The following is an 18,275-nucleotide window of genomic DNA, read 5'->3' on the forward strand; positions in this document are numbered from 1 at the left end:
TGTCTCCCTTTGGCAATCTTCCACTTCTTCCTGTGTGTTTTCTTTCTTTTATTTCAGCTTGTGCCGTGCTCTTTGCACCTGGCTAACATCTCTTTTCCATGTGCTAAGTGCCCTTTTTCTTCTTAATCTTTTTACTATTGAGTGTTCTTGTGACACCTTCTCTTTCTTGCTCTACCTTACCAATAAAACTCTGAAAGTTATAAAATTAACTTACGTTGCAGAAGGAGTAGTTCTTCATTTCAGATTTTACCTTTCTATTTGCAGCCCTTCTCTTTTGCTTTTCTTTGTTTTGCCTGATACAAATTATGAACTTCAAGAGAGATTTGTGCTTTTATTCTCTTGCTTTTCTTTAGAAGTAATAAAATTATGAATATAAGTGTTAATATAATAAAAACAGTCAGTCATTGCATCTGTTATTTCATATGGACAAAATGTTGTTGGTGACACGTTCAATGCATTTAACTGAAGTCCGGAAGCAATTACAATTTTTTAAGATTAGATTTTCTTTACATCTTCTCTTTTTATCTCACCAGATATTCCTGATATAAGACCAAGACCAGTATACATTACTGCAACACGAAACAACGAAAATGTCTATAGCACAAAAATTCCATATATGGCAGCTCGAGTTGTTTTTATTAAGTGGCTTGTTACCTTCTTTCTTGAAAAGAAATATTTAACTGCTGTTCAGAATACAAAAAATGGAGGAGAAATGCTCCCTAAAATTATTCAGGTGTGCTTTAAAGTTTACCTTTTTTTTTCTTGCATGTGTGCTAGAAACCTTGCAAATGATCACAATACACTGACAACTGAAAGAAGAAAGAAATGCAGTTCCCCAGTGAATAAATTATGTACTCGTAAATTATTTTTTTTCTTTGATGAAGGAGGGAGTCGTCAAGGGAATCCCTTTAGTAATTTATTAGTATTTTTTATTCTCACAGGTATTTAACTTAATAGCTTCATCAGTATTATCTTTAGACTTTTGGAATTTAATCTGTAAACTGTCAAACTTATTTGTGGCATAGACCGTTTCCCAGTAACGTCAAAGGCCATTTTGTTTTACTCTTGATTATAGCAGCTCTTTACAATGAGATAATAGAAAAATATTTTACTTTCAAATTGCTGGTTGAGATTTCTGTAGGATTAGGGACTTAAAATTAATCTTGTAGAAATAAATTGTTTTAAGAGATTCTCCAGCTTCCCATTACAAATCTAGAATCAATGTCAATTTTATATTCTTCTCTTGAATCGTAGGTCAGTGTCACATCTGGATTGAGTGGCAAAGCATTTATTAACTCTGAAAGTCAAACTGTATTTTCAGGTTAATTGCTTTTGAAGTTTGTAGTTTGTTTTAAAGTGTAGAATTTTGAAACCCTGGAACAGCTAGATGTAGCTTACTTACTGCAAGCACTTTTTATTAATCTTTTTTTTTCTCATTGGAATTTGCACCTTCTGTATAGATGCTATACCATTGCAACTGACATACCCTGGAAAATGAATTTTCTTCTCTCCACTGAATTTTATAGGACACTGATACCAATTAGATATTTACGATACGTAAAGATACTGCTGCCCTCAAAATGGAAACTGGTCAGAAGTTATCACTTAGCTGCAGCTGTGTCTGCTTTTGGCACATGCTGACTTTTTAGTGGTTTTAAATTTCACTGCCTGTAGCCTGTGCTTCACTGGTGTGGGGGAACTGTACAAAAACATTTATTATCAAAAGCAGTAGAAATGTTATTGCTGCTCTGTTACCGCTCGCTTTGACGAACAGACAGCAGCCTTATTTAAGTAAACAAAAGCAGAACTGCATTTGGGTAATGCTTTCGGTTCGTGGTAGTGGGATTCTTTTTCTGGTAACTCAATTGCAGTTTTACTGACTTTCTTCCAAAGGCTAAGTCCTCTTTCTTCCCTGGACTGGATCATTTTAGCCAGACACGGTTCAAGATGAAATGATGGAAAAGACATGCAACACTATGGCAGAACAGTGCCTGACAAAGAGCGGTTAGGAATGCCTAGGAGTATGAGCCGTGTATAGAGCTGTGATCCATCTTTTCTCAAAAATCAAAGGGACTTCGAGATGTTTCTCCATTGTGTCTCCCTCCACTCCCACCACTGCATGTCTTCTTCTTTTTTGTCTTGGGGAGTGGTTGACAGGTCAGTCAGCTGCTCTGGGCTGGGGGGACTCATAGAAAGTATATATCATGTAGAGTACAAGACCAAATTCCTTTTTGTATCAAGAAGTAGATTGAAAATTGCACTTCATGGTGGCTGGAATCCCTGCATGCAGTGTGAATGAGTGTTGCCCATTAAGTACCCCAGATTTTTGACATGCAGTAATCCAGTAATTTAATTAGGCATGTGTTTTCTTCTGCGTAGACTGTTGGTGTTGTATCCCAAGATAAAAACCCAGAGCTGGAAACTGGCATGTCTTATGCAGGCGAGCAGGAGAGAAGCCATTCGAACAGCAGCACCTTGTCTGACCGACGGCTCAGTAATTCCAGCCTCTGCAGCATCGAAGAGCAGCATCGAACTGTTTATGAGATGGTGCAGAGAATCCTCTTGTCCACACGAGGATATGTTAACTTTGTTAATGAGGTGTTTCGACAGGTACGTGTGGATGTGTAGTTGCCGTTACGTGATTTTTTAAAAAGGAAATGTTATGGTCATTAGAAGGAACACTGAAGGCTGCTGGTCAGATAACTGGTCAAACTTGATGTTAATCACATGAGCACCCACTTATTTTGGAGTCCTTCCTAGGTCTAGTTTTAATGATGAAGTAAAAAAATTCGATGGGAATGGAAAGTTGTTGCTGATGCTAAACAGCAATTTGTCATACTTGAATTTGACATTTTATTAGCTTGCTATTTGAAATAGTAAGATTCTAGTTCCTGTGGTCACAGTCAGTATTTAATGTCTATTTGGACATTATTGATTGTTTCTGCTCGTACTTTTTGTTATTTTGACATCTTTTCTATTGTTTGGGATAAAAATACATGACCTACTGGAAATTCACCTTCTTCTTTTGATATGTTATCAAGGCAGCAGTTGGTTGAAACATCAGTTTTAGGTCACATAAATGTAGAGGAGACACCCTGCAGAAGATGAGTGAGCACACATGCTTTACTGAAAGTGTTTTGTGTGGTACAGTGTAAGAACTTGTACAAGTGCTTTTTGTGGGATGGATGTAATTTTGAGAGGGAGTGTTTTGTCTATGTTGAGAACCTCTGTGGTATGCTGCCCTCTCCTGGTGTTTGTTCAGAGTGTCTTTAAAGTTAGACCAGCTTCCAGGGAACAAAGGCTGGTACGATGCAGCACTTTTATCTTTATTAAATATGGTCAGTGTTCAGTAACTGAAGCAGATAATAGTACTTGGATCCTTTCTGTGTTTATCTCTCCCTTACAGGAATCTCACTAGTCCCTATGAATTCCGCAATGCTTTATATATATATATATATATATATATATATATATTCTTTCTACCTTACTTCTCAGCCTTACAGAAAGCATTTTTTGTAGTGGCCATTCATCCCACTGATGAGCTGTTGTTTTTCTAATAGTCTAGCAATTTCCTTTTGGCTTTTTCAGTTTCTGCATCTTTAATAACTTGACAGTGTCTATGAAGACATTTTCAGAAATTTCACTTATAATTGTTGCATGACATATATAAGCTTGCTTTTGATAACCCTTTAATTTCTGTAGACTATTACTTCTGTAGACTATTACCTATTAAGCTGTTGGATGTTGCACTTCGTGCTGACTAGAGAAAGGGAAATGTACTATATGATGCAAAGATTTCCACCAACCTGAGCAAGATCCCCTTGTAATGTTTTGCAGCTAAAATGGGTATGGGAAGACATGCTATCAGTGTGTATTCTGAAATGCAATGCTATAGTTTTTGTCCCTGTTAACTATGGAGAGCAGGTAATCTCTTCACAGTTGGAAGAGATTTTTTTTTAATTTGAAAAACGTATTTCAGTCTTTTTCAGTGTCTTTATAATATAGTACATAGTGATGCCAAAATAGAAGCATTTTGTCTTGACCAAATACAATTTGTTTTCTACCAGATTAAATTTTTATATATTCATTTCTGTGCCAGTTCACTGTAGTCCAAAGGTTTTCCAATGGCTGATGCTAGTATGTAGTGAGATTTGTTTTTTAAAAGTCTATGAATTTTTCTGTGATCAAATGAAGTTTATACCAAAACAAGGGATAATACTCAGCCAATAAAAATATCTAGACATCTCTCACAGTCTAGTGAGTGTGTAATTTCTTAGGACTTAAAAAATTGGAAGAGGCTAACACACATTACTATAGACATGTGGTTTTTTACATGCCTAAGACTGACAGAAATATGGGAAAGCAGGTGGCCTGGTCTTTGAAAGCTTTTGAAGTGGACATCTTTACAGAATGGTTCCAAATACTGACATTGGGTAGCAAGTTGAAAGTAAATTCATTATTTTGATTTTTGACTTTTATCAGAAACGATCAAATGCCTGCCGCTTCTGTCCTCATCATAATTTACTGTCTTGTCTTTACCTACACTTGCTGAAATGGCATTTCACATGATATACTGGTGATGGAATTTGAAGTCAGCTTCTCCAGAAAGTGCAGCGTGGTATCCAAGTTTAGCCTGCCAGGCCTCTCTGGCTTAGTAACAACTTGTGCGACGAATCCACCCAAAGTTAGAGAACTTGCAGTGAACAAAACCACCTCTTTTTTATTGTTTGAACAAATACAACATGGAAGTCATTTGAAGTTAATGGTTACAGAATTGTGAAATCCCACACTGCTGTAGGTATATGCATATGTTGTTGATTAACCATAGCTACTAGTACAGACATAAATGTAAAAAACACATTTCCTTTCTTTTTCTGAGTTGTGTTATTTATGGGTGATGATGCTGCATGTGTGTGTTTATATATGCATGAATTTCTGTGCCCCAAATATATATAGTAAAAGTATTTAACTTTAAATTTAGGCTTTTTTGTTGCCTTCTTCTGATATATCTGCAACGCGAAAAGTGGTTAAGGTCTATAGAAAGTGGATATTGCAAGAGAAGCCTGTGTTCATGGAGGAGCCAGACAAAAAGGAAAACAGTGAGGATGCTGTTGTTAGCTTAGAAGATTCATCAGTGCAAACGGATGGTAAACATGTATGGTATCAGTTATTTACATTATTTTGTTTTCCTGCAAAGTATTATTTATCTTTTAAATTTTCTCTGTAAAATTTAAGTAAAAATTTAAGATGTATGGAAAATCAGGATTAAAAAGTGCTTTATCTAAGGTCCACAAATCTAAAATACTACTGAGTGTTCAGTAGGCCTTATTGAGTGCAAAGAAAGATTGCAGCTCTTTGAAAAATAAAATTTCTTCATTATTCCTTGTCTATACAAATACTGTAGTGAGAACGTAATGGAGAAATAATAATATATGCTGCAGTGTTAAAATTTACACTGTCTGTTGGCCTAGTGCATGTAGGTCTATTTAATTTCGGTGGTAATTACTTAAGAGTTTGAAAATATCTACTAATTTATATATATTCTATCAAAACTTTGGATCCTTAAATCTAGGAAATTAAATTATAGATAAAAATTCTGTGGCATCATTTTTTTCATGTCCTATAATGAGTCATCAGTAAATGTTGACTTTGACACTGCCATGCAAAACTACTTAACGGGATTTTTTTTTTGTACAAGGAAAGATGGTTGAGTTCTTAAAATAGTAGTAAAAATTACGATGTTTTGACAGATTATTTTCAAAGAGAATTTATATTTTTTCCAGGCTTAAATTCAAATACTACTACAGTCAGTGACAACAAAATGTAACATAAGATATTTTGAATATAGAATATTTTGAAACAACATAGCTCTTAGAAGTCTTATGAACCTTTAAATTCCATATACTGTTTGCTTAGAATCTGTAAATATTAGACATTAATTCCTTGTTGAAATGGACATAGGGCAACGGGACAGTTACCTCTTCCTGCTTTTGACATATAAAATGATACTGAACAAACGTGGACATGTTCCTTTCTCCTTGGTCACTAACTGAATGATGTTTTTGAAAGCTTTCCTCTGACCACTCAGGACATAAGCGCTCATCCAGCTGGGGAAGAACGTACTCCTTTACCAGTGCTGTTAACAGAGGATGTGTATTAGAAGACGAGGACAAAAATGTTAAAGCTGGTGTTCAAGCTGCGTTACAGGTGTGCTGTATAGAGATTAGAAGGCTCTAAGAGTCATGGAACTTTTACTACATATTATTATATAGTCATATGGTCATATAAAATTTTATGATTAGAGCAATTTGCGAGGGTTCTAGGTTAGCACCCACACAGTGTTCTGCATACAGATGTGCTGAGCTCAGCACATTACACTCTCTTTCTTGTCAATTATAGACACCCTATATTGGGAATGGAAAAAGGGAGATATAGCTACAATGTGTAGTTCAATTATCTTTTTCTGTATTATTGAAAATAATATTCTGCTTGCTTATATAAATTATAATTCCACATTTTGGTTGAAGAGCTTGTGTACAGGTCTTTCTGTACTCTGAAATTAAGGAAAGAAACTATGAAGAGTTGATGGTTTTCATAAGATACAATTTGGACTTCACTTACATCTTTTTAAAAAAGCGTATTAAACCGTGCACCCATGTTCTAGTGCCAGATACCTATTTTAAGGTAAAGCTGCATTTTTTTTTTCTACTGTTGGTGCTAGGAATTAGAACTGTACATTTGCTTCACTGTACCTCACTTATTGAAAATATTGGTGACTGCTTAAGCATATAACGCTGGGAAATGAGTAGCTGGAGGAGTGGTACTCTTGCCTGAGGGAATAGAACGGATACCTACAAGACATAGACTATGTAACACATGCCTTTGTTGGGCATGTAATGGCACCTGACTTTTTACCAGAATTATTTAGAAAAATAAAGCATTGTGTAAAACATGAAGTTTGCTCTAAGAAAAGTGAAAGGCTTGGCTAGAGGATGACGAGTATTTGGTTGTAAGTCTTTGACCTTTTTTTTTTTTTTGACACTATTTAAACTGACTGTAAATGCCTGTCTTGAAGGTGTTCTTGACAAACTCTGCAAATGTTTTCTTATTGGAACCATGCATTGAAGTCCCTGTGCTTCTGAAGGAGCAAGTTGATGCTTGCAAGGCAGTTCTGAGCATTTTTAGGCGCATGATAATGGAAATATCAATGAATAAAAAGACATGGTAAGTTTAATATATTCTCCATTTAAGAGAAATATATCAATATTTAAAATTTATGGGAAAATTGTCAGGAGGGAGGGAGAGTGGACTTACTCAGGTGTAGATCTTGTTACACATCACAATTATGACTTGCATATGAATTGATTTGGGAGATTGTAGGTTCTGCCATGTCTTCATCATGCTGTTTGATTTAAAGATTCTGGTCATCACTTCCATTCCTGACTTCACCTTCTCAAAAATTAAATTTTACAGTCCACAACCAACTAATGTTATTTTGTGAAAGTTCTGTGAAATCTTAGTGAGAGTGTAAGATCACATTCTCAACGTGTAAGACTTATTGAGAATTAAAAGTTTTTTCTGGTAGATGAAAATTAACAAGCATGTATAATAACACATGTGAACAAAAAGTACAATTTTATTTTGGAACCAGGGAACAGATGTTGCAGATACTCCTCAGAATAACAGAAGCCGTGATGCAGAAGCCAAAAGAAAACCGTATAAAGGATACGTTTGCTCAGAGCATGTCAGGGTTACTTTTTCGAGTGAGTATTTTTTGTGTACGTGTGACACCTGTTTTCAATGCTGATTGCCCATAGTTTTGCTTAAGTAGTATTACGCAGTACTATACAACCTATTTTTAAAACGTGAAATAAGTCTCCTTTGCAGTAATACAATTAATTCCAGGTGCCAGAAGCAGTTGATTTGATCAGTTCTTCAGGGCTCTGTTACAAACCATGGTAGCAAACACTTGTCTCAGTGTGGGATATTTTCAATGAGTTCCTCTAAAATGGGAGCTATATGTAACTTTTTCTAGGAGGAAGTTCATCTGGCATGTCAAAACTGGGTCACACTTAATGAGATGAAAATATCTAGACATCATTGGTACATTATGCGGTCAGCTACAGTGTTGAAGCCTGAATCTCACAGGCATAGTTCAATCACTAATTTTTTGGAAGGTGTAGCAGGCAGTTCTTTTTTCTATCATTATTATATAAACAAAGTGTTGTTTCAGCTTACCTGGAAACATAAGATCACCTGAAGCATATGTTTTGGAATTTTAAAATTTCCTTAGTAACTTGCACATATATGTACCTGCCAATTTCTGGGAGTATTTTTTGGTGAAAAATATCTGTGCATAGTATCTGTGTGTCACTGATAATCAGTGCTAATATGCAGATTGGTGTTGAATTTATCAGCATGTGAATTGGCGTGTTCAATTAACTTCAGTAAAAATGCATGACCTATCACTTGTTTCTTTCCTCTCAGACCCTCATTGTGGCTTGGATCAGAGCAAACCTGAGCGTTTACATTTCTCGGGAGCTGTGGGATGAACTGCTCAGTGTTCTGTCTGCCCTGACCGACTGGGAGGAGCTCATAAACGAGTGGGCCAATATCATGGACTCTCTAACAGCAGTGCTGGCAAGAACTGTGTATGGGGTAGAAATGACAAACTTACCCTTGGATAAGCTCAGTGAACAAAAAGAAAAAAAGCAGAGAGGAAAGGGTTAGTCTCCATGCTTCAGTGATTTTTGTATCAAACAAGTTAGATATTTAAGTTTAAAATTTAATTTAATCTAACATTAAATACCTCTTAATCCTAGTGTAAGAACCTGATTAATCAAGTATGAAGTGCTTTGGATTTATATGTTCTCATCATTCATTGTGGTAGGAAAGGTAATTGGGGTCGATAGATAGTAGCTATTTAGCAGATTTAGTATGCGCTCAAAATCAGTCTTTTCTGCAGAGCAGGAATGAAACGTGGTTTCTTGTGCTGTAGTCTGGCATAGTCATCAATGTCAAAATTCCTTTCCATGTAATTCCATTAAACTTTTTTAATTACAGTATTTTTAATTAATATTTTTTAATTACAGTATTTTGGCTGCATTTATATGCCACCTTGCAATCGATGCACATAGCTGAATTTTTACTATCATTAAAAAAGAATTACTCCTTCCACTATGCCGATTTGAAGGTGAATATTTTTTTCACGTTGGAGTGCTTGTAAGTCCATTCATACTGTAGAAGAATACATGCCAAAGCATACGATGCTAGAAAAATTTGTTTTCTTTATCTCTAAGGTGGCATTTTAGAGCCTCAAAAGACAGCTCTAGTGGGAAGATCTTTTTCATTAAGCTGGAAAAGTCATCCAGAAGTTGTGGAGCCAATGAGATTCAGAAGTGCTACCACCTCTGGAGCCCCAGGAGTTGAGAAAGCGAGAAATATTGTTCGTCAGAGAGCAACAGGTATAGACCATAACTAAATGTTTATGTTCCCAAACATTCAATAACACTTGAGTTTTAAATCTACCTTTGAGTTGTGACAGCTTGCAAAAATAGTGCAACTTAACTAAATGCCTAAACACAGATGTTCCATACCGATGTCTGGAACACTACCACTATTTCGGAAAAAAGCCTCTAAAGCGTTAGCTACCTTGGAAGGTGTTTTATTGTAGCCTGATACAGAGTATTTAATACACAAGTTATAAAAGGTCCACTTTCAGATCCCATTGGAGAGAGAGCTGCTCATCTGTATTACAAATTATGAGAGAAATTGCCAACAGAATACTGGATGTAAAATGTAACATTTTGCTATTTTAGAGATGTTTTTCTCATTTTGAAAAATTTCACAGGTCCAACAACATTTTGGGTGCTTCTACCTTCCCATCATGTCTTAAGAGTCCAAACCCTTCACATAATTTGTATCCGTTTCATCATCCTCTTCATAAATGTAGAAAGCAAGACTCAGTACCCCCAAAACAGAGTCTGCAGGATAATTCAGCATGTAAGGAACGTCAGGTCATCAGGTCTAAGCTCCTGCTCAAAACAGGGTCAGCTGTCTGCTCGGACCAGAGTACTCAGGGCTTTATCCAGGCTGGAGCTAGGATCCCTAATTTTAAAAGCAAAAGCAGAGGTAGCTGTATCTTCAGATTAACTTCTGAGAGGCACACTAACCCACTTCTTGGATGAAAATGGATTATTTTCAGCAGAGAGGAAGAGATAGTTAGTTTGGGGGGGAGGGGGTCAGGGTGGAGCATTGCTAACAGAGGGTAAGCTGAAGAAGTTTTCTGTTCTTTAGTTTTGAGCTGTATATACTGCTACAGGTACTTCACTGAGAAGGAAAAAGGGTAAGTCAAATTAGCCCATGAATGGTAATCACAAGCTGACAAAATGAAAGATTCCACATTGTGGAATCGTGATTCAGAAATCACTGATTATTATAGTTACAGTGTGTGAGATGCATTGCACATTATTAACTTATAGCGTTTAGGAAATGTTTCAGAGCTTAACATTTTAAAATTTTTTCAAAAGCTATGTGTTTTGTTGTATCATGACATTCCAAAACCCAAATATTTTGCTATTTTTTCTGACATAATTCTTGCTTTATTTTTTCCTGGAAGCTAAGCGAAGCCAGTCTATCAGCAACTGTGTTCATCTTTATGAGGCTTTGCCAGCTACTAAAAGTGTACCTCTTCTGCTTCACACTGTGAGCTCTCTCTTACCTGGTATCTCTTATACTTCTTGCTCTCACAGACTGTCAGGTACTGTACTTTAAAGTCATCTTTTATATAAATGTTCTTTGTATTTTTAAGCTGCTGTCTGTCTGCTTTCTTTCTGTCCAGTTAATTGTTCTTTAGGATTGTGGAATGAGATGTTTTTCCCTGGTTCTGTTTCTCTTGTCTGGATCTGTTCAAAACACAGTGTTAAGTAATACTGGTAGCCAGTTGGAGATGAGCAAGTTCAATGGAAGCATATCTTGTCCTTTTTCAAAGTTATGAAGGGTGAAAAAGAGTGGTTAGATAAATGTTTTTTGTTATTCTGTCACTGGAACTGTGTTCATTATCAAAATAAGTAACCTTTTAAGGGAAAATGAGGACAGCAAGGTATTTTCAAGGAACTGAGTAGAAACTAGTTACATGCTTGAATGTATGAGATAGTGCAAGCAAAATATGCAAGTGAAGAAATTTGTCAGGTTGAGCTACTTGATTTCAAAAAAATTCTCATTCAATGTGTGTCACACTCAGTTATAAATCTTCTTGGACAGTCTGACAGTTCTGTTGGGTCAGCTTTGAAGGGATGTGTGGGCCAGCTCTTTGATTTCTAGGAGAAGAGTTAGCAGTTAGGTTGGGTGGCAATAACTGGTGCTATAACTAAAACCATCATTACTGAATGGGAGCACACTTGTTCCCAAGTGTTACTGTCTTTTTTTCACTTAATGCCAAGAGAAGTATGTTTCTGTAAGCGTGTTGCTAGCACATCTTAAAATTTTCCTGTTGCTCCTTCCCCAGTGTATCAATTTACTTTCTCACTTGAATTTTCATGCCTCTCTTTCCTCTCTTTTTATTTTGGATTTTCACTTACAATAAAAAAGCTGCATGCTTCAGTTTGTCTTCACAAATTAATCCAGAATCTGTGCTTTTTTTTTCTTTCTTTTTTTTTTTTTTTGTACTCTATTTGAATTCTTTCCTTTTTTGATGTCCCCATTCCATCTTTATGGAGGAAAAGTCAGTAAGCACAGTAACCTTCTCTGTACTCTATACTAGTTTTGCTGCCTCTCTTCTTTCTTTTTCCAGAACAAACAGAGTCTAGTTGAGGTCTCTAGCAATGGAAAAGATAGCTTTATTCTCATGACATCCTCCAACCCTTCATTGTGCACACTGAATCCCTGAAGTAATTTTTCCCTTTTTTCTAGATCTTTTGCCATTGAAACTGCTCATACATCTCTCTCTGAACTTTACATTTTTTCTAAGAATAATTTAACTTCTTTAACTAGTGGTCACATTCTAGCTTTTGTAACTTGGAGTTTGAAATATTTGAGTGGGTCACTTTTTCACATAGGTTTTGTAGCTAAGGAGTTAGTGTTTGTATACAATTCTGAGGTCATGCAAATATTTTGTTTTTTATCTAAATCAACAGAAGTTGAAGAATCCCAGCAGTCGGAAACTTCAGCAGGAACAGAAGCTACAGGCCTATTTGTAGACCAAGAGCAGCAACTTACTCGAAGTAGCAGCACTTCAGATATTGCAGATCAGTTTCCATCCGATTTTTTTCAAGGTAATATTGATGAAATGCAGCAATGCTACACTTTGAAAAAGTGCCGAGACTTGTTGAGCTTCACAGATGCTGCTGTTATCTTCTTTGTTTTCCAGCCATGGTTCTAAAATGTTTTTAATCCCATTTTCTTAGTAAATCTATTGTTGGTATCTTATTGAAAAAACTGTTTTTAAGAAGCTGTGGACTACAAATGCAGAGCACAACCTTTAATAAAGCAGGGCTTTATTAAAAGCATGCATTGTCAGTGTAACTCTTTATGTTTGTTTATCTGATTCACATTTACATTTTGTGTATTTGAGTTAACAGTTCTACTTCTGTTCTGATTGTGTAAGTGGGTTATACTTATGAAGGATTTTTAAAACGTCACATGTTCCATCTTATCGATTAAGCCATGGAAATTATGTAGTATATGCTATATTACTTCACTCACCTGCAAATATAAAAAGTATGTAAGTAAATGTAACTGAATTTTTCCTGCAATTTGCTATGCACTTTCATCCCACAAATTTCTATACTTCTTTTTTACCTTCTAAAATTTCTAGGTAAGAAGGCTGGAAGTTCTCATAATTTATCTTCTTCAGACTCCAAATCAGTTCAGGAAAATAAGGAATATATGAAGAAAGAACATGAAGCTGAGCATGTAAGGCAAAATAGAGAGTGATTATTGACGATACCATGTTTTAAATAAAACAAATGTTTTATTGATAAACAAAATGTTTTATTTCTAATCAGATTTTTCTTAGTATTTTGAAACTAGCAACGGGAAAGTATGAAAATTCATTAGTCACATTTCCAATATAGGATCTGGGATTAAACTGTAGCTGTTCATTATGCTATTTGGTATGCTTGTTCTGTGACTTCTGATACTGTAAGTTGCCAACACAATTCTATGTAATTGGCTATATGCTATTCTTATAAAGACTTCTTTGCTTTCCTTTATTAATTATAAACAAGTTTACCACTTTTTTTGGTAAATAATTCATGGCTTTTATAGAGCTACACTACAGTGGAATAAATGTTTGATGGTTTGAAGTATTGAGAAAAATAATTTCCTTCAGCAAAATTTGTAGCACTAGCTATTTATTGCAGATTATTTGTAAAAGTTAACATTAGGACAGGCAAGCTTTGTAAATTTTTAATGCAACTTTGGAACAAGCAGTAGAAATAATAAATGACTTCATCTTTATGGAAGTATAATGCAATGCAACGTGGAGGTCTTCAAGATAAATCTCATCTCTGGTCCGTGTCTCTCCCATATATCTGGACTTAAAGTACTGTTAGTACTTTGCTCTGGTGAGACAAGGCTTTTTCTGGAAGTGCTTTCATTAATCACGTCAGGAATAACAAAGTACCTTAAAATGGGAAGGAAAATCTAGTGGACTGCATGTGCTGGAGGTGAGGGGAGAGGGAGAGGAATAGGTTCAGTAATTGTGGAGAATTAAAAATTAATCTGTCTCCCCATTCTATTCTTGTGGCATGTATTATAAAATATTTACAAGCACATGCTGCTGGGGCTGTCAAACACATTGCAGTTTCACCATCTTTTGCAAGTGGAAGCTGAGGTTTGACCATGTATATACAACATAAGTTTCTAATGTTCTGTGTGGACCAATTTGACTTAATACCACAACACATTTGCATATTGTCATCACTAATCACCAAAAGCTAGATTTGCCAGGGAGGAGAAATGATTCTGCAGTCTATCAGGCAGCACGAGGAAGCATTTCTTTCTTGGGAATGATTGAATGATGCCCAGCTCAAAGCAAAACAAACCAAACCTACAGCCTTCATTAATACAATAATAATCATTTCTGTGAGTTAGTTATGTCTTTGGTGGCAATAATTTACTTTCTCAGATATATGGAGAAAGAAAATGGATTAATGGTCTGGACAGCAAATCAGAAGAAATAAATTTATTTAAAAATAATACTACTAATTACAAATACAAAATTAAAAGGGAATTTCAGAATTTTTAGTGAATTGAGGAGTTTCAGAGCAGAGATTCCTTTAGCAGTTAGATCTAGTATGCTCCTAGGGGTGAGGTGCAGAACATGGGTGTTTTGTTGCATACTTATATAGTAACAAACAACGTGGTATTCTATTTTCTGGCAGAAACTAAGTTTTGCTATTATAGATGACACGGGAATGCAAGAAATGTGAATTTGAAGGTGATCTACCAGATGTAAAGCAAAGCAATTATGCTTAGGGACAGAGGAGTATCATCTAGAAGCAGAAAATTACCTGAAGGTTTTTCAGCAAGTAGGCTATAAATCCATTTAAAAGGAAAATAAAAAAATAAGGTAAACAAAAGATTAGGTGCTTTCGAATGGGTTGTTTTGCAACAAAGTAATGCATCAACATAAGAGATGACTACCAATTTCTTCCTGAAAGGTTTTTTGATACTTTTGAAAGTTTTGAATGGTTTCAGCTTTGTGGAAAAACATCAGTAGAAAGTCATGCCTCTTAGTAGGTAGACTGAGTTTAAGAAAAGGAGGAGAAATAGAAACTGAAAACATGATGGTGTCCTTAAGACATCTAAAGATATTTGGTAGTCCAGGTATAGATTAAAATATCTTGACTCAGTTATGATTAACTTTTAGTAACTTTATGTATATGTGTCGTTGTGTATTGAATTTGCAAGAATATGTAGTTCTCAAAAATGTAATTAAGAAACTCAGATTAATACTATTTTTTTTCTCTGAAGGTACTAGTACAAAGGAGCAGTAGTACAGCTGAATTAGATTTGAAAGCAGACTTGCAACAAACACACGGAAACCATAGGGAGAGAGAAAAAAGTGAGTTCCAAGAAATGCAGTATTTTTCTTAAGCTTAGCAATTTAAATCAGTGTGATAATTTTGTCTTGTTACAGATATATTAGGCACTTTCCTCACCAGGTTTTGCTAATGCAATTTTTAAAAATAGAATCTGAGATCTTTCTTAATCCTCTGATTGCTTTAGGTGAAAGTGTTAGCAGTGACACATCCATTGGGTATAATAATGAAGTAGAGATTGCACTCATCCCCTGGCAAGCTTCTGAAGAAGACCATGAAGTTAATGCATCAACAGATGTTTGTGTGGATACTGATGCACCTCACTGGCTTCAGCTTAGTCCTGCAGATAATGCAAATTTAACAGGTACTCTAGTCCAGAAAATATATTTACTATTTTACCTTTTTATCTCAAAAGGTAGTTCATACAGTTCAGTTTGCATATTAAAAAGTATGTTCCTTTAGGCATGTCACCAAGCTTTTGTTATGTCAAAAAAGAGATTTAAATGGCCAGAGTTTAAGGAATTTGTATAATCAGAATGAACGTGACATAGGTGCCAATACATTCTAATCCAGAAAATGAAAACACAATTCAAAATGATTGCATTGCTTGCTATGTCAAATTACTGCTAATCAGCAGAGATGTGATAGTTGATCATTTGTGCTCTCTTAGCCTGCACTAGTGTTCAAGTAAAATGAATTAATTAAATTTCTATTAAGTTAATAGATTTTATTTCATAGCAGAACTGCCTAAGAAAGTGCAGGGAGTTCCTTACTGTATATATTGACTGATAGGAAATAACTGATTAATTCATAACAACTTTTCTCATCTTAATCCTGTTACTCTCCTTATTTATACTTCAGAGTGTGCATTGCCTATATTCCAGTAGAATGTGATAAGTAGCATTCTCAGAAAAGTTAATATAGAAGTAAAGCTCTTTTGCCTTTTAATTTTAATTATAGTATCTATGACATATCCAATACTTATATCTACTGAAATATTTTGATTCTCAGCCAGGTACCTTCCCATCTAATATGCAACATGTGAGTCAGGGTTTTTACTTTAATAACTTAATACTGTAACATGTGAAACTATCTTATCAGCTGTTTTTACTCATGAGCTGTATAGTTTCAAGGGTATTTTTTTCATGATCACTTTTTCTTTAAAATACTGCTAGTTTAATGAACCAGTGCACCTATTCCATAGTTCAGATTACCATTGTATAAAAGGTAGTAATACAGTACCTGGCAAGGATTGTTATGTATGATAAATTCATTGCTTTGTCTGTAATACAAGAAATTGCTCTTTTGTGTTTACAAACAGAATGAGCTATATAAAATAATCTGAAAGGTAATGTGGACTAAAAGAGTAGTGTGATAACAAATGTTTAATTACCCAATAGATCTGGCATGCTCTTACTGCTTTTCTGGTTCTTGTCCAAGTTGATTGTCTGTGTGTCCGCTCACACTGGGTGGCTGCATACAACGCAGTGTTCAGCTTATTTCTGACTGGCATATTAGAAAGTTGTAAGTTATCCGTATGGTGAACACAGCCCTCTTCTTTCTCACTGTACATCCACACAGTCAGAGAACAGCTTCACATTGTTCCTTTCAACAGCTTATCTGAGTCAGAGCTGCTACTGTTTGCTGCATGGTTGTTACATGGAGAATGCAGGAAGGATCGGAGCCCCTTGCTCATCTTTCATTTGTGAACAATGTCTACTGTTGTAGTAAAATTATGTCACAAGCTGAGCCTTCAGGATTTTGATATGTCATATGGTTACTTGGATTCATTTGGGTGTTTAATTTTCTTTTCCAACAAAATACATATTTGGTCTTCAGATTTGGAGGCTTTCTAAAATAAAAAACTTTGTTTTGCTGTCGAAAACTCCACAGTGTAAGGCAAAAAATAGTGTAATGCTATCACCTGAACAGCACGGATGCATGAAATTCTCTGATGAGAGATGATCTTCTCTGTTGAAGAGCATTCTAACACACTTAAAAAATAACGTCCATTTTAACACTTTGGAAATTCATAATGCTGCAACAAACAAAACAAAAAAGCAAAAAAGGAAAAAAATCCCCAAAGCTTTAAAAGAAATAAAGCAAGGATAAATATGACTTCTAAAATGGCTTTTATTTTTGGAACCTGGAAGGGTGCAAGTTATCTCTGTCTGCCGACGTAGAGGTTTCCTGTACCTTTCCTCAAAACACTGGATGCTGAGCACTGGAGGGTACCATTCTGGACTGATTCTGCCCGTAGACAGGCTGCTACATAGCTTTCCTTGGTCTAATAGAAGACAGTGTATCAGCTTTTGTCATTAAAATTTGCACTCCAGTATGGATTTCTTCATCTACTGTTTAGGCATTATTAATTCCATTATCCTGCCCATCTGCACAAATCCCTGTCTTCCTTCTTGGTTTGTATGCTGCTTTCTCAGGAACCTTTCTCAGGAACTGCTTCTGTGTGCCTGAGCATACACTTCATCACTTGTAGTGCATTGGTTTTAGTCCCTTTGTTCAGTTGTATTTCCAGATAATTTTATACTGTGTGATCTTAAAAGAGAAAAGACACTTAGCAATGGAAATGCTACCTGTAAAAGCCAGTTATTGATTGAATAAATCTTCAGAGTACATGAGTTTCAGACATGTACAGAGTACATTTAACTGCATTTGCCTTCCTGCTAAAAAAGCCTTGAGTGAGGGCAGTCTGTCTGATACAAAACTGATCTATAGTTGGGTTGTCTCTATACGGAAGGCCCTTTAACTTGTGTTTTCTTGCCAGTTTTTGCTTTGAACCATGTGCTCCCTTGAGTAATGTAGAAGAGGGAGATGACTTAGTGGGAGAGACCACTTCTGAGATGAAAAAAAATTATAAGGAGTAATAGGTCTTAACAGCTTCTGCGTTTAGTCTAAGAAGGTGATCATTATGTTCTTCTGCAATGTGCGATGCGTGGAGGCAGCATCTCGTGTAGGTACATCATCATCAAGAAAGTCTACTTGTGCCTACGGCCTGCAGGAGTGGCAATATGCCTTCGCTATTTTTCTGTGTTGTTTTTTTCCCCTCTAATTTGTGAGTGTGCTTACCCAGGAAGGCCAAAGTGTCCTTTTATAAATAAATCCACTACTCTGATCTTTTTGCATGGTAGTAAACTTTCCAGACTTCACAGTGAACATTTTAAGTTTTTGGTACTTCTGTCATAAAACGTTTTTAGGCATACTCTTTAGAAATAA

General features: G+C 35.6%; 1 protein-coding gene across 11 annotated transcripts in view; it reads left to right on the forward strand.

Annotated features, from left to right (window-relative positions):
* Positions 1–18,275, forward strand: part of RALGAPA2 (Ral GTPase activating protein catalytic subunit alpha 2) — a 136,329-nt gene that overhangs the window by 33,815 nt on the left and 84,239 nt on the right. For 7 of the 11 annotated variants that reach the window (XM_080584947.1, XM_080584951.1, XM_080584957.1 and 4 more), the window contains exons 9-21: positions 534–733; positions 2,380–2,610; positions 4,982–5,155; positions 6,070–6,207; positions 7,076–7,224; positions 7,652–7,763; positions 8,488–8,725; positions 9,300–9,464; positions 10,619–10,759; positions 12,135–12,272; positions 12,815–12,912; positions 14,977–15,067; positions 15,232–15,408. In XM_080584947.1, the coding sequence (XP_080441073.1) occupies positions 534–733; positions 2,380–2,610; positions 4,982–5,155; positions 6,070–6,207; positions 7,076–7,224; positions 7,652–7,763; positions 8,488–8,725; positions 9,300–9,464; positions 10,619–10,759; positions 12,135–12,272; positions 12,815–12,912; positions 14,977–15,067; positions 15,232–15,408 (2,052 nt within the window). Of the gene's footprint in view, positions 1–533; positions 734–1,963; positions 2,158–2,379; positions 2,611–4,981; positions 5,156–6,069; positions 6,208–7,075; positions 7,225–7,651; positions 7,764–8,487; positions 8,726–9,299; positions 9,465–10,618; positions 10,760–12,134; positions 12,273–12,814; positions 12,913–14,976; positions 15,068–15,231; positions 15,409–18,275 lie in introns of those variants that run through there. The other 4 variants (XM_080584950.1, XM_080584956.1, XM_080584948.1 and 1 more) reach the window with 2 other exon arrangements.

This window comes from Anser brachyrhynchus (assembly GCF_964034855.1).
Source record: "Anser brachyrhynchus genome assembly, chromosome: 3".
NCBI lineage: Eukaryota > Metazoa > Chordata > Aves > Anseriformes > Anatidae > Anser > Anser brachyrhynchus.